General features: G+C 34.0%; 1 protein-coding gene and 1 long non-coding RNA gene across 3 annotated transcripts; both read right to left on the bottom strand.

The window, feature by feature from the left end:
- Positions 1–1,722: 1,722 nt before the first annotated feature.
- Positions 1,723–25,268, bottom strand: LOC103517780 (PDZ and LIM domain protein 3). Of its 2 annotated transcripts, XM_008482828.3 has the most exons (10): positions 25,023–25,268; positions 22,272–22,420; positions 21,271–21,496; positions 10,963–11,118; positions 8,295–8,354; positions 7,681–7,790; positions 6,402–6,473; positions 2,843–2,987; positions 2,396–2,437; positions 1,723–2,025 (listed from the first exon to the last, which is right to left on the bottom strand). In XM_008482828.3, the coding sequence occupies exons 1-10, from the start codon at positions 25,149–25,151 to the stop codon at positions 1,948–1,950; spliced, it is 1,167 nt and encodes a 388-aa protein (XP_008481050.1). In that variant the 5' UTR covers positions 25,152–25,268; the 3' UTR covers positions 1,723–1,947. The 2 variants fall into 2 exon arrangements, with proteins under 2 accessions (XP_008481050.1, XP_008481058.1); XM_008482836.3 differs by lacking the exon at positions 6,402–6,473 and having other exon boundaries at positions 25,023–25,267.
- Positions 11,181–12,536, bottom strand: LOC113470853. Its single transcript, XR_003393759.1, has 2 exons — positions 12,230–12,536; positions 11,181–11,266 (listed from the first exon to the last, which is right to left on the bottom strand). It is a non-coding gene; the product is annotated as an uncharacterized LOC113470853 (long non-coding RNA).
- Positions 25,269–25,711: the final 443 nt, after the last annotated feature.

Genomic DNA, 25,711 nt, shown 5'->3' with positions numbered 1-25,711 from the left:
CCCGGGCCGCGACCTTTCGCTTACAAATCAGACGCTCTACCCACCAAGCTAACTAAACACAAACTGATAGTTACAGTTTGTGGGCATGGTGGCATAAAATTTTCACATTAGGCAGGATTATGATTATTATGAAATTGGAGTCATAATTGTTATTGCTTGTTTAGCGCCAAATATTTGCACAAAGATTCTAATTTTGCTTTCCTAGCTGCAATGAGCGTATGACTGTTTGTTCCCTCAGGCCCAGCTTCAGGAGGAATGTCCTGTCACCTGTCATAATATTATAAAAGATACATACCGAGTTTTAAGAATAGGTATAAATTTAAATAAAAATATATTTTTTAACGTAATATTCCTTCCTCTGACTCAATTACTTTATGTTGCTGTTATTATTCAAACCGCGGTACCCCCGGCCCCGGTTTTGAGTCCAAGTTTTCTCGTAACTGACTAGTCGATTTCGCCATTTGACCAACAAATACGAGAAGCGAAATGAAAATTGTAAAGTAGCTTCCTGGTATGCCCACTGACTATATCGAATAAATGCAAGGAGGAATCAAAATATTGAACGTATAATAAGGTAGGTTGTGAATGAACGCGTATAGCTTAGTCTCATTACCCGAAATGAGATAATCCCGTATCAAAACACAATATCATTATCCCTTTTGAAATTTTGCCTTGGGTGTGCAGTGATGTAATTATGTGGGTGAATCAAAAGGGTTTGCAGTCTCGTGGAGTAGACAGAGATTGGAATTGTATTTTATTGCTTTCTATTACGAATATTATTAGGGAAATACAAGTTAATGAGAAAGTATTGCAACCGGTCCAAATTTTTTACGTTAGTAATGTTACCCATTCGTAGAGTATCCAGTAGTATTAGTCTAATTATTTGTCCCGTCAGGATGTATATCCAAAATCAAAGACAGGGCTGAAAAAAATCGCCTTGAATTATTGTATCGAAAACTGGTGCAGGTATACGTTAGATGTCCTTAGAAAGGTGCCCCTGAAAAGATGGATCTATTTGAAAGCTGAAAATAAATTGAAAACAAAGGTAGCGGTACAGCAGAATCTACACAGTGGAATTAGTGGACCATCTTGAATGAAGTAAAGGATTGCTAATTATATTCCTGCCTTGGGAACAGCAAGAACTTTGTTCTCAATGTCTGAAAGTGAAATTGCTATGAATTATGCAAAGTTCCGAGTTGAGGCTGAAAGTTAGGAAACTTGTCGAAATCTCGAACGCTTCTCAGTGTTCCAAACTTTGTCTTGTCATTTCATTTTAATTTTCAATATTGCCAAGTTGAAAGTCGACTTTATTAGTTTACTTTGATTTCAGATTTCAACGGAATCTCCTGTGTCCCCTTGGACTTTCAATCCGGACCTTAATAAGTGGATTCAATAGAACGCTTCACACTTTCTATTGAATGAAGTGGGATGGATAAAATGGTGAGAAAGATAGAAGAGAGAGAGGAAATAATAAGTAAAGCGACAAATAAAAATGTCGGATGTTCGATCGTCATGTTTAAAGTTAGCCAACATTTCATTTTATATTTATGAGCTTCCAATATTTAGATTGAAATGACTATAGCCTGTGATCAAATCGTCCTACATCAAATGAATAATGTGTCTAGTTTCCATTGTTATTTTCGGAACTCTTCCTCTCGCAGTTTGATCTTGTTTTAGGAAATGAAAACACTCCGTGATATCTAACAATAAAAAATAATAATCTGCGAGAGTAATAAATAATTTATTAAATTTAAAATAAATATTATTCAATAAATAAATAAGTATAGGTATAATAAATAAAATATGTCACAATTCATAATAAATAAATTATAATAGAACAATTAAGCACATTCGTTGTATATTATTGTCAAAGGCTTAATATTAAATGTGGGTTAGGTACAGATAAGTTTTCAGAATACATCGAGGTTTGGTCTGAGCTAGTCTTGTTCATTCTAACACCATATGCATGAGGCGTTTGAAACTATTGCTCTGGTGAATCTCCTCAGTGGTCATGCCAAAGTTAGCCTGAAATCAGAAATTACAAAAATTGTTTCAAGACTTTATTTAGACTACCTAATGAGAGACTAAGACCCGTGCTCGTGATCCCATTTTATTAACTGTAGTAGGGATTATTTAAATAATAAAATAATCATATTAATCTCTTCAATTATATTTTATACCAAAAGAAAGTTCTTTGTCTTTCACATACCTTCATGATTATTATATCTTTCTTTAAACCACTCAATAAAGTTCGTCACATTTCGCGGAGTATTTCAAAGGCCAAAAGCTTTTCAATATTTGTCTCCATCAAGTTGCAAAAAGAAAAACGAAAAGTTTTCAACCCCATTTTTTTTCGTCTTTGTATCGGAGTGGTTAATGGGTTTTTCTTACTTACATTTGGATGTGGTGATGTCGGATGAGGTTGGGGGGAAGCTCCCTAGAAAAATAAATAAATAAAAAAAAAACAACATTAGGAAAAAGAAGAAGAGCGGAGAAATTTGAAGAAACAATATACTTTCAGATTTTCCGTGTACATTTATCATTTTCAACTCTCAAATGGTGTACTTTTAGAGAAAATAATTTATAACAACATGATTTAGAGACTGGCAAGCAGATACTTAATAACGTTGAGAAACAACATGTACCCATATTGGAGTACCTATCTTGGAGTGGAACTTTTTTCCTCAGTGTTAGAGAGGGAGGATTTCATGAAAGACATAAGACGGCTGACGGGTCATGAGACCGATTCATTATAATCTTTACCTTCTTCTTACTTTTAAAATCAATACCTAGTCTCTCACTCTTTTCAAGAAAATGAGCTTTTGTTTGGAGATTCTTTTACCTTTGTGTAGGTTTTTGGTGGCGCGAAAACTTTTGGTTGTACTGGCTGAGGTATCTCCTGGACATGACCTCCAACAAGTTCTTCCTCTTGCAAAGCTTTAAACGTTTCAGATTTTGCTGGATCATAAACTACTGTTTTCTTATAGCTGAAAAAATATGTTTTTGGGGAGATTCGATGATATGATAAGGAGAGGGGAACAAGTGGTGTTATTTCAGCGAAAAATAAAATAATTAATAATGAAGCTAAAATTTATTTCAGCATGTTAAAGAGAAATCTTTTTACTAACAAAATCAACAGAACAAAAGAATGATTGTTACTAGATATATAAAATGTTGAGAGAGAAAAATTTCCGAGCTTTTTACATAAAAATCGTACTTAGCTATGTACTTTTTACAACATTACAAGAGTAAAATCTCACAGGTAAGTATTTTTACTCAGAATACTCTGTATTTATACTCCAAATAAAAACTTTAATACATTTCATGCAAAACAGTAAATATAGTTTTGTAATTAAAGTCTTCCAACACTCTAAATACAATATTTACGAAATCAAAATTTCTATCTTTTCTAATTTAGAAAATAACGGCCGTTACAATAACTACAATGAGTATTTTTTTCGATTCGAGTTCGGATAGGAATAAGGTTAGATAAAGAGAAGAAAATGTACAATTATTAAGAGCAATAGAAATGTTATTTGATCACACGGTCTGTAAGTGTTTTAATAAGCGAAGAAAATATCAATAAGGGAAAATAATATATCTACGAGACAGAAGAATAGACATGATAACAATGTGCAACCTTACAGAGAACAACACACCTACTCGTAAAAGCAAGATTTTCCAGCAAACTTTTGACAAAGTACGGACATTAGTTAGGTAGTTCATAAAATAAATGTTGTTTGTGCTCTTTTGACAATGCGATGTATGAGTTCAAACTTTGATTAAACTATAGACAAGCAGTGAAGTTTCTAAATGTACGAAGTTTAATTTGAGTCGGATAATTTATTTTAGCAGTAATTGACAGAATAGAGACCTATCCACTCGTAACTTTCTTGAACCCTTAACAGGATTTCCTAGGGAACATAATCTCTCCTAATGTAGAGAACATTAACATGAAATTGTTGTTACCTTTTCAAATTCATCTACATGATTATAACGATTTCTTTATAAAAATCGGGGCAAGATCAAAAGACAAAAGTGAAAAAAAAAGAAGTAAATACACAAACATTACTCGTAATTTAAAATAATAGATAATAATATGACCTAACAATGAAATTGTTAATTACTGATTGTCAAAGATAACTGAAAAGAGAAATCATACTATTAAAAGAAAGAAGTGAGAAACATAATACTGAAGAGTTAGTATAGGTTACTGTGAAAGAGCTAAACTGGTTGTTAGTCTATTTAGGAAAAAAAAAAAAAGTTATCACACGGTCTGTAAGTGTTTTAATAAGCGAAGAAAATATCAATAAGGGAAAATAATATATCTACGAGACAGAAGAATAGACATGAAAATTGTTGTTACCTTTTCAAATTCATCTACATGATTATAACGATTTCTTTATAAAAATCGGGGCAAGATCAAAAGACAAAAGTAAAAAAAGAAGAAGTAAATACACAAACATTAATTTAAAATAATAGATAATAATATTACCTAACAATAAAATTGTTAATTACTGATTGTCAAAGATAACTTAAAAGAGAAATCATATTATTAAAAGAAAGAACTAAGAAACATAATACAAAAGAGTTAGTATAGGTTACTGTGAAAGAGCTAAACTGGTTGTTAGTCTATTAAGGGGAAAAAAAACGTTAAAATGCAAATTTCGAGTGTTAATATTTTAGCAATCAAACAGATTAGTAAGAAGTGTAGGGATAGTTTTTATTGGGAGTGGAGAAATGGATTCTACGGCTGTATATTAAGGAATGGGGAGGGGAGAAAGAGGGGAAGGGGGAGAGAAAATAAACATTTTAATAGGAAATTAAATAAAGTTTCACTACGTTAAGAAACAGATGCATTCCTTCACAATTTAATCATACTATTTGTGTCATTGGACAGTTTATTTTTATGTTTAAAGATTTTTATTTGACTCTATACATTAACTCCTATAAATAAATTTATATATTAAATAACATCTTCAACAACTATAGAGTACCTAAACTAGCAATAAAAATAAAATATGCTTTTATTGTGATGTATTTTGTATGAGAATAGGAGTATACTATAGTACCCTAATTTTATGAAGTGAACCCCCAAAGAAAGCTTTTAAAAACGAATAATTTTAAATGTAAAACTCATTTGTAAATAACAAGATAATTTCTTTAGATTTTCATCATCATTAGATTTTTCGTCTACAATGCTGAAATATACTTTAGACTCATTATTTTTGTGTGGTGAAGTTTGAATAGAGCACAATATTAACTGTTAAAATAAATAGCCATTACCAGGCACTGTCATTTGTTGTTAATAGTGAATCCCACGGGAATAATTTGATTTTCGCTATCCAAACAAATTGATGGGTTGGTAATGAACAGATTGTTAAAAAATTGGAGCTGCTTGCTTTTAGAAATTCAACAAGTGGTTTAGTTACATTGATAGAAAACTATCATTACTGTAATTTTTATAAAATTAAAAGCAATTTTTTTAGAAATTCAACAAGTGGTTTAGTTACATTGATAGAAAACTATCATTACTGTAATTTTTATAAAATTAAAAGCAATTTTTTTTTTCATGCCGTGACAGTACCTAGTAAATTATACACTTATCCATACATTTTCAATTACAATAAGTGAATTAGACTATATTAAAGGGTACATCCTAGTTAGAACATGCGAAATAAGCATAAAATAATGAAAACAGATTAACATGAAAGGAGAGGGTAACATGACACCGACATCCGGCAAGTTTTAAAGCATTCGTAAAAAATGGCTTTTTATCGTGCTTCTCTTTCAATACTATTTGGCATTCCACGTAATCTTAGCAGGGCCATGTGCTGAAATTTTTCTCACCAAGTGCGTTTAGAGGTCAAACATGAAATGATATTATTGCGACGAATGAGCGTTTTATATCGGCTTAATGATTCGTTAATAAATGTTGCTGAAATCCGCCATTAGTTTTTCTGTTGTGAAAGTAAATAACAACTTAGTGAAGGAGATTCTAGGTGTACGTAATATAAATATAAACGAAAATTGAACTCATATATAAAAATAACTTTGGCAAATATTTAGATAAAAACTAAAGTATTGAACGAGCAATATTTCTATCTAGTGCTTTCTTATCCCAAGTTTTCTCAGGCTAAAATAGAGGAGAGGGGTAGCAAGTGCATTGAGCAAACATATCGGGAGAAAATGAAATTGAAAACGAACGCATAGGTCATATTTTTTCCATTGAGGTCAAAAATACTCAAAATGCATTAACGGGGGGAAATGGCTACTCTGGCCCTGAGACGAAACTGAAACCTCCTCGTGCTTTCAATTCTGTGGCTGCATTCATGGGAAAAACGTTTGTGCAAAGTAAACACTTCTTTTGAGAAAATAAGTTTTCTCTCAGGCAAACTTGCCTTAAATATGATCCGGCGTTTCTACCCAGGGTTGTAGTTGTTGCCAAAGTGTATACCTCATTGTCAAGGGGCCTTTATATTGTTCCATTCGAGGAGGGAGTGAAAATAACGAGTTAATTAGGTAATTTATTTATATTTTAATATCCCTTATTTATACTGTCGGCTAAGACTATAGTCTAAAAAGTCCTATTATGCCATCGGTTTTGAGGTTTAAATAGGTATTAATTTGTTGAAGCAAAGCTTCTACAAATGTTCGCCTCGAAATGAAGCTACTAAATAATGTTACTAATGACGTTACTCGTATTCTATTTTCATGGGACTCGAACCGATTTCCAAAAGAAATCACAAATTGGCGACTAGACTGAAAGCGTATAGGGAAGTAAATGTACGAGTGGCACATTATTGACCTCGGGGGGGAGATAAGCGTAGTCATACATATTTATCAGCAAGTATATGACGTTGATGTTTGTGTTTTGAAAACAGGGATGTGAAATTTGAATGACTGTGTAAACATCGAGTCCAAAACAATACCCTTCTGTTTAGCATATAGCGAAGACATGACAAAGCGTAAAACAGTGCTTACCTACGTGAAAAAGCGAATGAATATTTAATTTTACCCCATTCAAAAGTCGAGACAGTTTGCACACCCTTCCCTGAAGAGCTTTCTCCCTCCCTCCCTTCTCTCCCTTCCCCCTTCTCGCTCTCTTCTATTCAGCGTATGAAGTTCGCTTATCTTCTGACTGTTACTTACTGATAAATAGTTTACTGATCTCTAAACATGAAAAATCTCCAGGGTCTAATCACACCTGAAAAGGTCAGCTTTCTATTACTCTAAACACTTCCTGTTAAACTTTTCTATTTACACTGGGTGTGGAATAAAGTGTGTCTCGACTTTTTGGGAGTGAAAATTACTAACTTACTCTTAAAAAGGTGATTTTTTAAAAGAAGACAGAAAAATCGGGGTAATAATTTTCAAGAAAAATTAAGTAAACTTCAATTTTTCCCTTCCTAAATCATACTTCTATTTACACTGGGTGTGGAATAAAGTGTGTCTCGACTTTTTGGGAGTGAAAATTACTAACTTACTCTTAAAAAGGTGATTTTTTAGAAGAAGACAGAAAAATCGGGGTAATAATTTTCAAGAAAAATTAAGTAAACTTCAATTTTTCCCTTCCTAAATCATATAACCTACGTCATTTATTAGACTAGTAAATGAAACTCTGACACTTCTACCAGGAGATTTGTTAAATACCTAGTCTTACCCTTGGCCTTGACTTACGTGTTTTGGGGAGGGTGGGGCACAGAGTGTCCATACTGGTGGTTGATACTGTCAACAATGTTTTGTTCGGAATAAAGTCCAATGGGGGTGTTGTAAGGCCTGTTTACAACCTGAGAAGTAACAAAAAAATCTCCATTTGAAAACAATATTTTCGAAGGTTTTTATAGTTTTTCCTATTGCAAGTAGGTAGGTACCTACCTAACATGTGATGTTTTGTGTGTAGCACATTGCATACATACAGAATTTACAGGCATTCATACAAATCTCTCATTTATGTATTGTGAGGAAACCCATACTACCAAGTACCTATACATCTATCGGTACTCCCTGAAGCATAGGTACCTAGATAAAGTGACCAAAATTAAGACCTCAGATTCGAATTTTTCACAACTTTTTACATAGGAATCGACCATTTATTTATAATTTTTACCCACTTGCAACTCCTCCATTGTGAGGAAACCCATACTACCAAGTACCTATACATCTGTCGGTACTCCCTGAAGCATAGGTAGATAAAGTGACCAAAATTAGGTCAATTGGATTTCTCTCTAATACCTAATGGGAAAAAAGTTTGAAAACTTGTTTTTGATCTATTTGAAAACATTTGGACTTACGTGTCTGTTGGGGTTGCTTTGACTGTCTGGAATTACTCGGTTAAGTACTGAGTCGGCAACCTAGAACAGGAAAAGCGCAAATTATTACAAAGTTTTCAGTGCAGAGTACACAGCTCATTTGTTTTGCTTTCTCTCAAGCATAGTAGTTATTATCTTGCATACTAGAGGAAATGAGCTTTTGCGGGGATTCAAGGTTGTAAATTGCAAGTTTTGCTTTGACTGTCTGGAATTACTCGGTTAAGTACTGAGTCGGCAACCTAGAACAGGAAAAGCGCAAATTATTACAAAGTTTTCAGTGCAACGGTACAGAGTACACAGCTCATTTGTTTTGCTTTCTCCCAAGCATAGTAGTTATTATCTTGCATACTAGAGGAAATGAGCTTTTGCAGGGATTCAAGGTTGTAAATTGCAAGTTTCGTGAAATTTTGCACAGGTGGTTTTATTCCATGTGTAACATTGTCGATTGCCATTAAGTAACTTCCAAAAATACTCCTACAAGTAGATGTCAATAGCTCCAAGTTCATTGTGCTACTTATAGGTATCTATCTATTTATCCTTAGTTTAATTAAAACCATGACCATATTTTAACAGTAAAATTTCTGCAACATACTTCCGGGTAAAATAAATAAATGAAAGTTGCTTCTAGGAATTTAAACTTCCAGCTATCTGGCCCTCTATTTTGACCTTGACCTTTTGAAACCCTATCTTACATATCTTTTTATTATGTATCTACTTTTACCTGTATTTCTCCCAGGGTAATCATGATTAGGACTAAATATATAAAAATTAGATAACTGTCTCTTTATCCCTGACCAGAAAAAGGTCGTTTATGGCAATGGGTTAATAGGTAAAATTTTATTTATTTGACGACGACGACGACGACGGTAAAAGCTTACTGCTGGATTTGGAGCAAAAGGGACTTAGTAGTAGGTATCTTTCAATGAATAAACACTACATATTATAAACACACACATAGTCGTCGAATCCCATCAACGACATAAAAATGAGTTGAAGAAAGGCCATTTGTACAATTAAGCTCAAACAAATGAACAAAAATTGTGCATGCATTATTCATTCTCTTATTTATACGTCTTTATTCTTTTTAAAATAAGATAACTCTTAGTAAATAATTTTATTCTATAAAGGTACTTTCCTTACATATTTCATATTTTAGTAAACTTTTATAAAATTTCAACAAAAGTCCTATTGAAGGTATAATAAATACCATCTCATAGCTGATGGCTATATCTTCAGCGTATATTTTCTCCAACTCTGTTTTTCTTTCGCTCACGTCATGGTATCTGATGACCTTAATGTGGAATGTATTTAACGCCAGAGAAAAAATCTCTCGCAGACATAGATAGCTGAGTAAAAAACACTAAATATGTTGAACTAATGGCGTAGGAAATGCTATAGAGAAGTTTACCCAGGGGAAATTATTAGCGCGAAGTTTTCCTTGTTTATTGACAGAACTAATTTTGACATGTTAGTGGGAATACTCCTTTTTCCAGGGAAATCTCGTATGAAAATCCCAGAGCTGATACTGTAGCTGTGTCAATGTTAAGACAAACTGTCTGCATTCAAATGAGAAAAGAGATCCAACACGAATGGAACACCAAAAGGAAAGACAACAGGCATCATTCCAATCAATATGTGAAATTTTGCACAGGTGGTTTTATTCCATGTGTAACATTGTCGATTGCCATTAAGTAACTTCCAAAAATACTCCTACAAGTAGATGTCAATAGCTCCAAGTTCATTGTGCTACTTATAGGTATCTATCTATTTATCCTTAGTTTAATTAAAACCATGACCATATTTTAACAGTAAAATTTCTGCAACATACTTCCGGGTAAAATAAATAAATGAAAGTTGCTTCTAGGAATTTAAACTTCCAGCTATCTGGCCCTCTATTTTGACCTTGACCTTTTGAAACCCTCTTAACATATCTTTTTATTGTGTATCTACTTTTACCTGTATTTCTCCTAGGGTAATCATGATTAGGACTAAATAAATATATAAAAATTAGATAACTGTCTCTTTATTCCTGACCAGAAAAAGGTCGTTTATGGCAATGGGTTAATAGGTAAAATTTTATTTGATTATTTGACGACGGTAATAGCTTACTGCTGGATTTGGAGCAAAAGGGACTTAGTAGTAGGTATCTTTCGATAAATAAACACTACATATTACACAATTAAGCTCAAACAAATGAATTCTTTCCCTTTTCCTTATTGTAAACAAGAGGAACAGGGAAAGGAAAATCCTCCTGGTTAGGTGGAAGAGCTCACTAGAATCCTGCCATTCGTACAAGCTTAACCCATCCTTTAGGGTTTTTTTTCTTTCTTACAAAAATAATAATTGTAAACAAGAGGAACAGGGAAAGGAAAATCCTCCTGGTTAGGTGGAAGAGCTCACTAGAATCCTGCCATTCGTACAAGCTTAACCCAGCCTTTAGGGTTTTTTTCTTTCTTAAAAAAATAATAATTAAAAAAAAAACAATAAAAAATAAACCAGTTTATTTATTGATATTTTAAAGGAAAAAGTAAAAGTGGCCCCTAGTATAAGTGTGTTTGCCCCTACGCCTAAGCCTTAGGGTGGGCTTTTTGTAAATGGAGGTAAGCGAGAATCCTGCCATAGAAAAAAAAAAACAAACAAAAATTCTCACCTTCTGTTTGTAAGACAGCTCACTGTTTCCAAATTCGTAATGTCCAGGGGAGGCTCGCATCATTGGGTTCGGGTGGTGTCGCAGGTAGGATTCTGTGGGGGGGTTTTCTTTCTTAACCTTCGCCCCTGGGAGGACCAGAGGGGTGGTTCTGTAGGGCTGAAAAAATAAACGGCAGGTAAGCTTTGAGACAGTTCTACAGTTGACTACTGGAGCGGTTCGGGTGGTGTCGCAGGTAGGATTCTGTGGGGGGGTTTTCTTTCTTAACCTTCGCCCCTGGGAGGACCAGAGGGGTGGTTCTGTAAGGCTGAAAAAATAAACGGCAGGTAAGCTTTGAGAGAGTTCTACAGTTGACTGGAGTACTAGTACAGTAGAATAGAATATACCCTGTTTATACTGCCAGAATGAGACTGAAAAGTCCTTTTCTTTCTTTATTCACCTTCGCCCCTATTAGAAAACCACGAAACACCTGTTAAAAATACTTGTCTAGTAAGAACGTAATTGAAGAAGTAACCCAGGAATTAGGTACGTTTTTTTATTGTGGAAACCAAAGTCCTTAAGATTAAATATGTAGTTTGAATTCCATATGAAAAAGCTTTCTTAGATCTTTTTATAAATTGGAGAGGGCTATGTGTGTTCGAAACACCTACTCTATTCTACTCTTTATCAAGCCAAAAATTCTGTAATATACTTTTGTAAAAATTTGAGTATTTTATTGATTTTCATTTCAAAGTTAGCCCAAGCAATTGTCTTGAACAATATAACAAATAATGTGATCACCATGTTAATTTTCCTCTCACTCTTGTCTCCATAATATAGCTCATTTTTTGGGGATCTAAAAAAGTTATAAACTAAGGTTTATAAAAAGTAATAAAAAAAATGCTTTTGGACTTTTTATGGTTTAGTTTTGGAGGTAATAAAAAAATGTTTGATATGATGAAGTTTTGTACACTCTGTCGGGGATCCACCCGTGTTAAATTTGATATAGTGCAATATATTACAACCTCTTTTCCAACCAGAGAGGACAAAATTATGGTTATGAGATAAAAAGAAATATTTTTAAATTTCATTCGATCCATTAGTGTGAAAGTTTCGAATTGTTCGTTTAGACTACGGGGTTTCAGAAGTTGTAGCGCTTTATCTTTTTAAGTATCAATGAGCAAGAGTCAATTGTCTTGTTAGTTTTATATGATCCGTTGATTTTTTTTTTTTTTTTTTTTTTTGTTCACTTATAAAATATTGTTTTCAGTTTTAGAAAAACCCTTCTTACCCATAGCAAGGCAGACTCTGGGTCTTGGCCGTTGTAAGTTTTAGCTTGAGGAACTGGAGAAAGAATCATTGTTGTTTTTTAAAAATTAAAATATTTAAAAAAGACACCGAAACACAAAATTCAATGTTACACTGGAAGATAACGAACTGGTACTGGAATCGAAAAGTTTGTTTAAATCACAAAATCCAAAGAGTGAATAGTTTTGATAAGAAGAAAGGAAGTTGAAAATTTTCAAACCCTCCTACACAAAACTGACCAAATTCATTTACTTTCTCTCTTCAACACATAATTATAGCGTATTTTTCCACTTTTTCTATACAAATCTGAATTGGCAACGATTTTAAATTGCTACCCCTCTTTTCTGGTGTTTCTATATTTAATTTTTTTGAAAAAATCTGACCTCCTTCCAGTAACATTTAAATTTGTAAACACGGGAGGCACGCCGTAGGGTCGATAATTTTTGTTGTAAAAGTTGATAATATGGGTCAAGTAGAGTAATATAAAATCTGCAAGCACCGAGGTTAAAGGGCACATAAATGTAAGTAGTGGGAGGTAAGGACGAGGGGACAGTTACGATGGTAAATATTTGACATCAAAAACACTCCAAATACTCATAAACATCCAAGTATGTGTTTGACATTATTGGTCGAATACCTCCAGGCGGGTATCTTAAAACACGTTGTACCTAATGGTATTCCTACTATTCCTTGGATATAATGAAATTTCAATAGAGTAGAACAGATACACTGTTTGAATGGTAGGACAGAAAAGAAAAATATTTAAAAAAAGACACCGAAACACAAAATTCAATGTTACACTGGAAGATAACGAACTGGTACTGGAATCGAAAAGTTTGTTTAAATCACAAAATCCAAAGAGTGAATAGTTTTGATAAGAAGAAAGGAAGTTGAAAATTTTCAAACCCTCCTACACAAAACTGACCAAATTCATTTACTTTCTCTCTTCAACACATAATTATAGCGTATTTTTCCACTTTTTCTATACAAATCTGAATTGGCAACGATTTTAAATTGCTACCCCTCTTTTCTGGTGTTTCTATATTTAATTTTTTTGAAAAAATCTGACCTCCTTCCAGTAACATTTAAATTTGTAAACACGGGAGGCACGCCGTAGGGTCGATAATTTTTGTTGTAAAAGTTGATAATATGGGTCAAGTAGAGTAATATAAAATCTGCAAGCACCGAGGTTAAAGGGCACATAAATGTAAGTAGTGGGAGGTAAGGACGAGGGGACAGTTACGATGGTAAATATTTGACATCAAAAACACTCCAAATACTCATAAACATCCAAGTATGTGTTTGACATTATTGGTCGAATACCTCCAGGCAGGTATCTTAAAACACGTTGTACCTAATAGTATTCCTACTATTCCTTGGATATAATGAAATTTTAATAGAGTAGAACAGACACACTGTTTGAATGGTAGGACAGAAAAGTCCTCCAAAGTGTAAGCAAACTCTTCTTTTGATATTTCATAGGTTGACTTGCCTGCCACACAACTAACATAAAACGACTCAAGTGCCCTCATGAGGCTAAAGGTCTAATCTTTAACATTACCCTCTCTAAAGTGAATTTCACGGATAACTAGATCAGTAGATCACACATGTCGAGGGATACGTGGGTTAACGCAATTTATAAATAAAATGTATTCGGAACATTCAAATGAGAAAACAGATCCAACATGAATGGAATTCCAAAAGGAAAGAAAGCAGACAACATTCCAATGATTACGCAAACATTCCACAGGTGTTTTCATACGTGTGTAACAATAGATGCTTTATAAATAGGTGCCCACAACATCTACATACACTATGTTGGCATTATAAACAAGGTATATTTTAAATTTATACCATTCTATCTATGTATTAATTCCTCCCTTCGCCCGCAATTCAACAATTTATTTATGTAGGTAGATACAACTATCTTCCCTATTTATGTAGGTAGATACAACTATCTTCCCTATTTATGTAGGTAGATACAACTATCTTCCCTATTTCATTTAGCTCCCGTCTTATCCTGGAATACAACATTTGGTACTTTCAGCACATCCACTAAAATACTAACGCTTCTCTGTCTCTCACCTACCTGTAAATAAGTACATTGAACTATAATTAAATTTTATGTTACGAGTAATTTTGACACTTTAAATTTATACCATTCTATCTATGTATTAATTCCTCCCTTCGCCCGCAATTCAACAATTTATTTATGTAGGTAGATACAACTATCTACCCTATTTATGTAGGTAGATACAACTATCTTCCCTATTTATGTAGGTAGATACAACTATCTTCCCTATTTCATTTACCTCCTGTCTTATCCTGGAATACAACATTTGGTACTTTCAGCACATCCACTAAAATACTAACGCTTCTCTGTCTCTCACCTGCCTGTAAATAAGAACATTGAACTATAATTAAATTTTATGTTACGAGTAATTTTGACACACCCACTAAAACTTTTACCTCACTATTTCTGTGTCCACTCCTCTTAGTAGAAGACTGGGTAATTTTGGCACAACCACCAAAAAAACCCTCCCTATTTTTCTTATACATAGATAAGTTTAGTAGGTAAAAAGTTTTTCTATCTATGCATGAAATACAATGTAGTAAATACAAAGCTCTCTCTGTGTTCCTCTTTTTTTAATTTCTAAACCATTGTATGAAAACTGTATCATAGGTACGTCAGAATATACAACTTCTATATTTTCATCATATTTATATGTGTGTTTTTCTTTAATGAAGAAAAACTTTTTGTTGCATACATCATCCCTTTCCATTATTTTTTCCAATGCCAGGATTTCAATATTGCAACGATGGCGTTGCATTAATGACTTTTCCCTTTCAGCATGTATTCACTTTATTGATCATTGATTCAATGCTTTTGTGCGGAATTTATTTACTCCTTTAGTTCTAGTTTCAATAAACATGTGTATATCACAGACCTCATTTCAAAGCGAGGCAGAATGGCTTCTGAAAGTTCTAAGCCACATCCTTCTTACTTAAATACCTAGATGTTCTTTCGTTAGTTACTTTCCAACAAAATCCTAACTTATTTCATTCAATATTGCAACGATGGCGTTGCATTAATGACTTTTCCCTTTCAGCATGTATTCACTTTATTGATCATTGATTCAATGCTTTTGTGTGGAATTTATTTACTCCTTTAGTTCTAGTTTCAATAAACATGTGTACCTATATCACAGACCTCATTTCAAAGCGAGGCAGAATGGCTTCTGAAAGTTCTAAGCCACATCCTCCTTACTTAAATAGAATATGTTCTTACGTTAGTTACTTTCCAACAAAATCCTAACTTATTTCCATAACAATGTGCAACCTTACAGAGAACAACACACCTACTCGTAAAAGCAAGATTTTCCAGCAAACTTTTGACAAAGTACGGACATTAGGTAGTTCATAAAATAAATGTTGTTTGTGCTCTTTTGACAATGCGATGTATGAGTTCAAACTTTGATTAAACTATAGACAAGCAGTGAAGTTTCTAAATGTACGAAGTTCAATTTGAGTCCAATAATTTAGCAGTAATTGACAGAATAGAGACCTATCCACTTGTAACTTTCTTGAACCCTTATCAAGATTTCCTAGGGAACATAATCTCTCCTAATGTAGAGAACATTATCTTGTCATGCTTTTATGATGACCTTAATGTACTGTCTTCACAAAAACATCTGAGCGCCTCGAAAAGTCTGTGACATTAACATGACAGCGTTAGAAAACGAAATTTTGAAATACACAATCTCGAAAAAATTAACGTAAGCAAAAAACTAAAAATAGCCCATCAGATGGGCGGCGAATAAAGAAAAATTTTGAAATACACAATCTCGAAAAAATTAACGTAAGCAAAAAACTAAAAATAGCCCATCAGATGGGCGGCGAATAAAGACTTATTTCAATTCCAGGTTCAAGCATTGGTTTACAATTGTCAAGGGTAATATTAACACTATGCAAATCTTGTAAATTAGGAATATATGAAAGAGACTTTTCCTTCTTGAAATTCTACTTCCTTCCTCAAGAGAGTCGTGAGAGAAATTCTTTCTCATTACTCGTTCTATTTATTTTTTCTCCTACTAAATATACGAAAGTAAACAAGACTAGAGAAACCTATATCAGGAAATGGGAGCTATAAAATGACTTTGTCTTGAAAGTTGTTTAAAACTCTTCTCGTGTTTTTCCGTCTTATCAATGTCAACTTCCTTCTTTTTATCTTTTTCTTCGCTGCTCCCTGTATATTTGTGACAAAGCAGTGGCCAAAATTATAGGCTCTAGTAATCCAGGGACTTAACCCAGAGTGGTACCGAAGGACAGAAGAATGTGCATGGATTAATTTGCTATGTTTGTGAGTGTTATATAACAAGACTAGAGAAACCTATATCAGGAAATGGGAGCTATAAAATGACTTTGTCTTGAAAGTTGTTTAAAACTCTTCTCGTGTTTTTCTGTCTTATCAATGTCAACTTCCTTCTTTTTATCTTTTTTCCCGCTGCTCCCTGTATATTTGTCACAAAGCAGTGGGCCAAAATTATAGGCTCTAGTAATCCAGGGACTTACTTAACCCAGAGTGGTACCGAAGGACAGAAGAATGTGCATGGATTAATTTGCTATGTTTGCGAGTGTTATATATTATTTATGTATCATGTGAGTGTACTTACACTGGACGAAGATATGCTCTCAGGTGTACACAACTTGGTGCCAAATTTTCTCATAATTCTCGCGAAATTCGAAAATGTAAACAACAACATTACCTATTTGCAAATATGTATGTTTGAAGCAATATGAGGTGTACACAACTTGGTGCCAAATTTTCTCATAATTCTCGCGAAATTCGAAAATGTAAACAACAACATTACCTATTTGCAAATATGTTTGAAGCAATATCAGACAAGCAGGAAAATTTTCTTTAGATCTTGATTTTCACTTTGAAGGCTATTGAAATTTTATGATTAGCAGTGAAAGCTGTATCTCATTTTTCCTGAGAAAACCATTTCCCATTGTTGAAGATATAATTAGTCTACAATCCCTGGGAGGGGCGTAACGCTTCTACTCCCGGAAGCTTTCTTCTCTCCAGGGGGATTTCTGAAAAACAGCACCGGGTACAATAGACTAATGCTCGGGCCCACAGTTACTGGTTACATAACATTGACATAAGGGTCTTTTCTGACGAAATTTCTGTGTGTGGAGTCCAGTATGTAACTATTGCACCCCTTACAGTTACTGCACTATTGACTATCTCAGAGAAATAAAAAGTAAGATCTGGATATGAAGCCCCAATTAGTTGAAGGCTATTGAAATTTTATGATTAGCAGTGAAAGCTGTATCTCATTTTTCCTGAGAAAACCATTTCCCATTGTTGAAGATATAATAAATAATAATACTTTTGTTTATCTTCGTTTTGGATCTTGAAAAGAAAAATCACAAAAGCCTTGCCTTTTGTTTTTCCCGACTTGAAATTTATACCTAAAGTTTGTTTCGAAACTGCCTACGTTCTAAACATCCTTCGCCATTTTGACAAACCCACTAAAACTTTTACCTCACTATTTCTGTGTCCACTCCTCTTAGTAGAAGACTGGGTAATTTTGGCACATCCACCAAAAAACCCTCCCTATTTTTCTTATACATAGATAAGTTTAGTAGGTAAAAAGTTTTTCTATCTATGCATGAAATACAATGTAGTAAATACAAAGCTCTCTCTGTCTTCCTCTTTTTTTTTTAATTTCTAAACCATTGTATGAAAACTGCATCCTTCGCCGTCTTGGATGAAAGTAGAGATACTAATATAGGTAGCAAAGAACTGTCTGTTGACTTGAGAGTAAGAATGGAAGTACTGAGAATCGTGAACGTATAAATAACCCAGATCCTTCGCCGTCTTGGATGAAAGTAGAGATACTAATATAGGTAGCAAAGAACTGTCTGTTGACTTGAGAGTAAGAATGGAAGTACTGTGAATCGTGAACGTATAAATAACCCAGTACCTACCTAATGGCAAGGAAACTACGAGCGTACTTTTTCTCTCGTAAATTTCTGATGTGATATTTTTTCCTCATGTAATAACTTCAGAAAATTCACATATCATTTTATTTCACCTACATGTTTCAATTTGAAGAATCTTACTGTAGGTGTCAAAAGGAGGCACACTTGTATTTATTTACAAATACATGCAGTCTTATGGTTAAGACATTTTAGTGAAACTAATTTAGTGGAACATTTAGGGGTTTCAAGAAAATTCCACGGACTCAGGTATAAGTCGAACCTCAGACTTCCGGATTACGAGTATAGTTACCCAAATTAATTCCTGCATTCTTTTCTCGTTCATGCCTTGACAAGGTGGCAGAAATAGCCCGAGGTAACTGCTCGGTCGAGAATGGTTTTGTAAATATTGATCAATATTTAGCTGTGATTCGATTTGCTTCTTTATAGGTATACTCGTATGTTGTAACTATACGAACGAACATCACCTTGAGATGGACGTAAATTTTGGTGGACTTCCAAAACTATATAACCTCTAAAATTCTATTCTTAGATTCATCACAATATCAGCACGGCTGGTGAAATTTCAAGACACCTACTACTGACTCGTGTGTTGAGTTAGAAAAATCTCAAATTCATAAATGCATTACACGTAACATTTCTCTTTCCATTCTTACTGCAGATAGCATTGAATATCTTTTAAATCCGAACTGATAGTGGACTAAGTGGACTCATTCGAAAGTGAATTGGGTCTGAATAATATGAAGTCTAAAAAAATATCTCAAACACCTAGATCGGCATAAAAAAAAAAAATCCCCATCCATCCTTTTCCTAGGTACCTACTATTACTATTCATTAGGTAATAAATAATACGTAATTTTCACTTCCCCAAATCTCCTCAAGTTCACTTGACTACAAACTAAAATAAATTTTCACTTGAAACTTAACACTGAACCTTTTCTGACAGGCTCAAGTTTGCTAGAATAAGCTCACGGGCTTAAATTTTCTCATTTCCTTTTCAATTTCCATCTTTCATAGAGATTTTCTTATTGTCATTGACCTTTGAAGAGAAACTTGACCCGGAACTGAGACTACGTTTTTATTAACTTTCTTTTTTCTTAATCTTAGCAGGTATTTGTTTCAGATTTTTCCCCTTTTTTATTAATCCTCGGAGAACTCTCACCAGATTCAAAAGTAAGAAGGAAAAGCAGAGGATGATGAAGAAGAAGAAGAGGTAGCAGAAGAAGGAGGAGGAGGAGAAGAAGGAGGAGAAGGAGGAGGAGAAGAAGAAAAAGAAGAAGAAGAAGAAGAAGAAGAAGAAAATATACCAAGGTTCTATCTCGAAGTTAATCCGACAAGCTCCTTTGACTATATCGACCTTGGAAACCCTTATTTGCAGAAAGTTACGAATTGAATTTTTCACAAAACCCAGTTCTAGACTAAAGCCTCGGGGACTTGCATCAAACTATGAATAAAACAGCGAAGTTAATTAGAAATTTGTACGTTTTATACGATGATATTTTATCTATTGTACTTAACTTTGCGATACTAATCATACTAACTTTTCCTATTATAGGTACTCATAAAAAAAGATATACCTACCTACTCAATCATGTGCATAATAAACTGATGTAGTTTCCGGCCTGAGTGTAATCATCCTGTGAGAGAGGAGAGAGTTTTGGGATTGGTTGGTGAACAAAGACAGATCTGGAAAATGCTACAAGATAGAAGACATAAATGGATAGGCCACCTTTACCGGCACAACGAATACATGGTTTCCATCATAGAAGGGAAGAGAGAAGGAAGACAAGGAAGAGGCAGACCACGACTGAATTACATCGATCAAGTCGTGAAGTACTCCGGGAGCAGCTCTTACACGGAGATGAAGACGAAAACATCAAATAGAGACGAGTGGCGATCTACAAACCAATCCTAGGATTGATAAACATGATGATGATGATGAAGAATGGTCAATCTAAAACTGAGTTCACATTAAATGTTGCAACACTCATGTACAATAAAATGCTATTTTACACATTTTTTTCTCTTTTTTGTTAAGCTTGGGTAGCTATATAATGAAATGACAATGGTCCCTAGACTCCCTAGTGTGCTTGATATTTTTTAAATCAAAATTACATTTTTCAGGTGCAGATGCAGGTAAAGAATTAATGAAATTCGTAAGACGAGCGATAATTATTTTTTCCTATTGCATGCATATTAAAAATTAGACCAAGAGCTAAGTGCTTTCATTCCTTGGGAAAAAAAAAGTTTAATTGAAATTTAAAATAGGTCACCCTTCAATAAGTATGTCTCGAACTTCACGTCCTCCCTCTCTCTTTCTCTCTCTCCCTCTCTCTTGCACTCACTCAATTGCTCCGCTTTTAATTTCATTTTCGTTTAACGAACACATTCCTTGGGAAAAAAAGTTTAATTGAAATTTAAAATAGGTCACCCTTCAATAAGTATGTCTCGAACTTCACGTCCTCCCTCTCTCTTTTTCTCTCTCCCTCTCTCTTGCACTCACTCAATTGCTCCGCTTTTAATTTCATTTTCGTTTAACGAACACTGCGGAGTATTTAATGTAGAGCAGTACAAATAAAGTGTTTCAAAGTAGAGCAGACGTTACATTGTTAACTTTATTGAGCCTAACGGCACAACATTAGGAACATTGTACAGAGATGTTTCAAAGCGTTCATACTGCAGAGTGCACTGGTGCAAGATTCGGAAAATACGTAGTTAGGTCAACTCTCATAAATTATTTTGGCGCGGGGTATGCGAAATAATGATTAATCAAAGTTAATGGATGCCAAAAAATAATAATAAAAAAGTATTATAAAAAATGTTTGCATTCACAGGATGCATTTACTTTTTTTTCTCTTCCCCTCTCCCCAACTACAACAAAGCTGAGAGACAATGGATGGATCAAATGAAGACTTTCAAGAGACTCTTCAGTCCTTTGGTCCTAACTGAATAGTGTACGAACAGCATCATTCATGTTTTTACCATAAATGTGGTTAGGAAAAAAATGTTTCTTACCTGTTCTTTGATAACATAGTTCAAGTCATGTTCCGAGGATAGTTCGAAAGGGGATGCCACAGCCTGGGCCCTATGCACGTGCTGGTGATCCAGGAAATCGTGGAAACTATTTACAACTGACATAGACGCTGATGAAGCTTTCGACTCCTTCTGGCAATAGTCTACAATTGGGAGGGGCGTAACGCTTCTACTCCCGGAAGCGGCTTTCTTCTCTCCAGGGGGATTTCTGAAAAACAGCACCGGGTATAATAGACTAATGCTCGGGCCCACAGTTACTGGTTACATAACATTGACATAATGGTCTTTTCTGACGAAATTCCTGTGTGTGGAGTCCAGTATGTAACTATTGCACCCCTTACAGTTACTGCACTATTGACTATTTCATATCTCAGAGAAATGGAAAGTAAGATCTGGATATGAAGCCCCAATTAGATAAATTTTGAAGTCCAACTTCTTATCAAAATCTTTGAAATTGTTCTTTGCTTCAGTTTGCTATCTCGATGATTCTCAGGTAACTTTAACCGTCGTACTTTGGTGTCAATAAATGTTCAAAACTATTTCTGAATCTTCCTGGTTCAATTCATGAGGTTTTTCTCTTATATTGTTGAAGTCCAACTTCTTATCAAAATCTTTGAAATTGTTCTTTGCTTCAGTTTGCTATCTCGATGATTCTCAGGTAACTTTAACCGTCGGACTTTGGTGTCAATAAATATTCAAAACTATTTCTGAATCTTCGTGGTTCAATTCATGAGGTTTTTCTCTTATAGTATTGTAGGTAGGGTGCTTATCAACAGCTGGGGATTTACACTATCACTTACTGTTCTGCTTCTTCTATTACTGTTTTAAGTGATCTGATCTTCTGTTATTTCTAATTGTCTTCTAATAATGTTTAAATTGTTCAAGAATCAACTGTGGGGATCGGGGTTAATTTGTGATACTCCTTTCTGAATCTACTCACATCAGGGTGTCGACAGGCGGAAATTTAAGCAACAAAGTCATACCTTTGGATACCCAGCGAAATGGATGTGTCCGACGATTGGAAAAAGTTGGTGGCATCTTTGTGTCGGAGATCTCGAGAATCGTAGTCTCCAATTTTCCGGATGATGTCCCCTCGTTTGAGTTCTGCGGCGGCTGGAGTTCCTGGATAAACCTGGAACAGAATGGGATAAAATTGATGCATTAATTGATTTCAGTCAGAAACGTCAAACTCATTTTCCATGAAGCACCATTTTCCGAAATTCAAAATAACGGACTGCAATTTTTTGCAAACCTGTACGGCTTTAAAATTGAAATTAAATTGAGTGGTCCCCGTTAGATCAAAGAAGAGATGAGGCTTTCGTTTGTTCGACTGAATTTTTAATAAATCTTAATTTTATTACTTTTTTTAATAGTAAAAAAATAAAATAATTTAGCTATGTACACGATTAGTTTTGTAAGCAAACTCTTCCCCCCCCCCCAGAAAATTAAAAGCAAAATAAGCAGTAACAATTCAAGTTAATACGTACATAGAGTATAAGATAATACAGTAGGTAGGTAGTACAAAATAACAAAGCCACATGAACTTTTGTCATTCTTGTTAATCATCAAGTTTAGAGTAATATTCATTTAAATATTTTTCAAGTTCGTACTTCGACAGTGGATAATTTTCCTAATCAGAGCGTCAGATTAAAAATTTTCCGCTAGATTTACTCGGTCTTAATTCAATTTCCAAGTTGCCCCGTTTTTATTCCCAGCACATTGCATACTCATAAAGAAACCAGGCGTTCATACAATTTGAATGTTTTAATTTCATCCCCTTTAAGGGTACCTAGATACGAGGTAAATTTTATTCACACATAAATGCCTAGGTAGATAAGTACGTACTCAAATTTTACATTTCTACCCAATTTTAGGGATTACTATAATAATCGCAATTTTTCAGAGTTCGGTTATGGTTTTTATTTTTATTTATTTTAACTAGGTAATTCTTGCCTCGACTGCCGACTCAAAAGTTTTTGGCAAAACAGGCTTCAAATATCAAGTGACATTTTCTAATATTGTATTTAGTCCAAGAATTCATTCGAACCTTATCATTGAAAAGAATAACTTCACTAAAATTTTCTTGCACAAACGCACATCATATTACTTTCAAAAACTAATTCCGTCTAAGATTTATTGTTGAAAATCTAGAAGAAAAAATGCAAATTTGTTTAGTCTTGCATGTAAACAAATACGAAAAACATAATAAAAATGGAGATAACATGGAAAATTTGATCATCGAAGAAAAGATGGAAAGACATAAAAGTCTGCTGTCTGAATATACATATTATTAAATTATATTTATTGACCACATTATTTTGTCTAATTATTTATTTTGTCTGTGCAGTATGCACTAATACCGGTCAGCATTGGGGGGGTCTCGAGATTTTCTTCTCTGTTTGCATGGTGACTCATTTGTGTAATCAAAGTATTTAACTCATTTTATGTATCCAGAAAGGAGAGGAAGAGAGGGGAGAAAAACAGAGGGAGGAGAGGGAAATACAAAACGAGGAAAAAAGAAAGAAAGAGAGGAGTCTGAGGAGGGAGTTGTGAGAAAAGTTGTTTAGCTTGTACGGCCATAAAATTTATGATTGTGAAATTTGTGAAACGTTTACCAAGTTCTTAAATTACCTCGAAATGTTGTTCTGCGTAAATCATAAATTTCTTTATAAGTAATTAGCACATACTAGCTAAAAGTACATTAAAACAAAAAATATAAACTGGGGAAAAAATGAGCCAATACGAAAAACTATAAACTCTTGATCTGGGTATTTCATCATCTTTCCTTTCACCGGAAAATGTAAAAAAAAAAAAAAATCTCCCAAAAATGAAATAAAACTAAACAGTTTGCATTGTTACAGGAAGAAGAAGAGAACACATTACATACATTACGCTGATAACAATATAACAATAACTGATCTTAGAAATGCAGCAAGGGGAAAGGGAGGATGTTGAGATAGTGCCAAAATGAACATCAGTGTTTTTTTTTATATTATTCTTTTTTAACTATTAAATCAAATTAACCCATACTGTGTTCGACGATAACGGAGAACGGAAATATTTTGGGAAACGGTTAGGGGGTCTGAAAATCCCGTTAGATGGTTGTACAAAAATAATCTATAAAGTGTTTGATTTTTCCATCACAAACGGGTTGACGAGGAAATCGGAAAATGGCAAAAACAAAGTAAAGCTCCAGAGAGTAAAACGTCAGTCTACAAAGTAGGGTGGGGGTGACAATCTATATTAGAAGATTGACATCTAGGTGTCAGGTAATTCATTGATCATAGCAGCAAGATTATCAAGAGGAATCACGAGAGCACAAATTCTCGGTAAGTTGACGATATAAATTGTTTTCCTTTTCACTCCAGCATAAATAGATAGAAAAAAGTACCCTCTTTTTCAAAAGAAAGTCCATTTTGCAATAGGTAAAAACGTAAGTTCACCTCATGCATGACTAGATTGACATCTAGGTGTCAGGTAATTCATTGATCATAGCAGCAAGATTATCAAGAGGAATCACGAGAGCACAAATTCTCGGTAAGTTAACGATATAAATTGTTTTCCTTTTCACTCCAGCATAAATAGATAGAAAAAAGTACCCTATTTTTCAAAAGAAAGTCCATTTTGCAATAGGTAAAAACGTAACTTCACCTCATGCATGAGCAGTACATAGAAAACTTATATTTCAGTAGGTAGAATACATTCACAACTTTTTTATGGGTTAAAAAACCTACCTTTGTTATTACAATAGGAGAGTCTAGATCACACCCTCCAGCTATCCTTAAGCCCCAACTGTGGTGCCTATTTGGCCTTTTGATGACTACAGTAAATGTGTTTTGATGAGGTTGTGCTGGCTGCATCATTTTGTTAAAACATTATTTTTACAAAAGTAAGCACAATTTTTTATTCGACAAATAAATAATAGAAAATTCGTAAAAAAAAAATGGCTAAATATGATATTTCACACTTTATATTTCACCCACGCACTGATTTGTTAAAACATTATTTTTACAAAAGTAAGCACAATTTTTTATTCGACAAATAAATAATAGAAAATTCGTAAAAAAAAAATGGCTAATATGATATTTCACACTTTATATTTCACCCACGCACTGAAAAAAATTGTGATTTCGAAAAATGTTTTTAAGGGTGATAATCGACAATATGTTTATAGAAAAGATTTCTACCGCTATGGGCCGCCTAGGCAGCAATCCCCTCTTTACATATGATATGCTGGGTCGAGTGCCAAATTATTTTGCAAATTAAAAATTGACCCTTGACTTAAACTTAGCCCTATAGAGAATATTTATGTAGAATCAATTGAACCTGAAGGAACTCTGTTTATTTTTACTTTTTATAATATTGATGAGTTGGTGCACTATTGAAAATTTCAAGTTCGTTCCCTGACAAAAAAGCTACAGCA

Source organism: Diaphorina citri, unplaced genomic scaffold (genome assembly GCF_000475195.1).
Source record: "Diaphorina citri unplaced genomic scaffold, Diaci psyllid genome assembly version 1.1 scaffold57, whole genome shotgun sequence".
NCBI lineage: Eukaryota > Metazoa > Arthropoda > Insecta > Hemiptera > Psyllidae > Diaphorina > Diaphorina citri.
The sequence above is the reverse complement of the archived record's forward strand: the minus strand, read 5'-3'. Positions and strand labels throughout refer to the sequence as shown.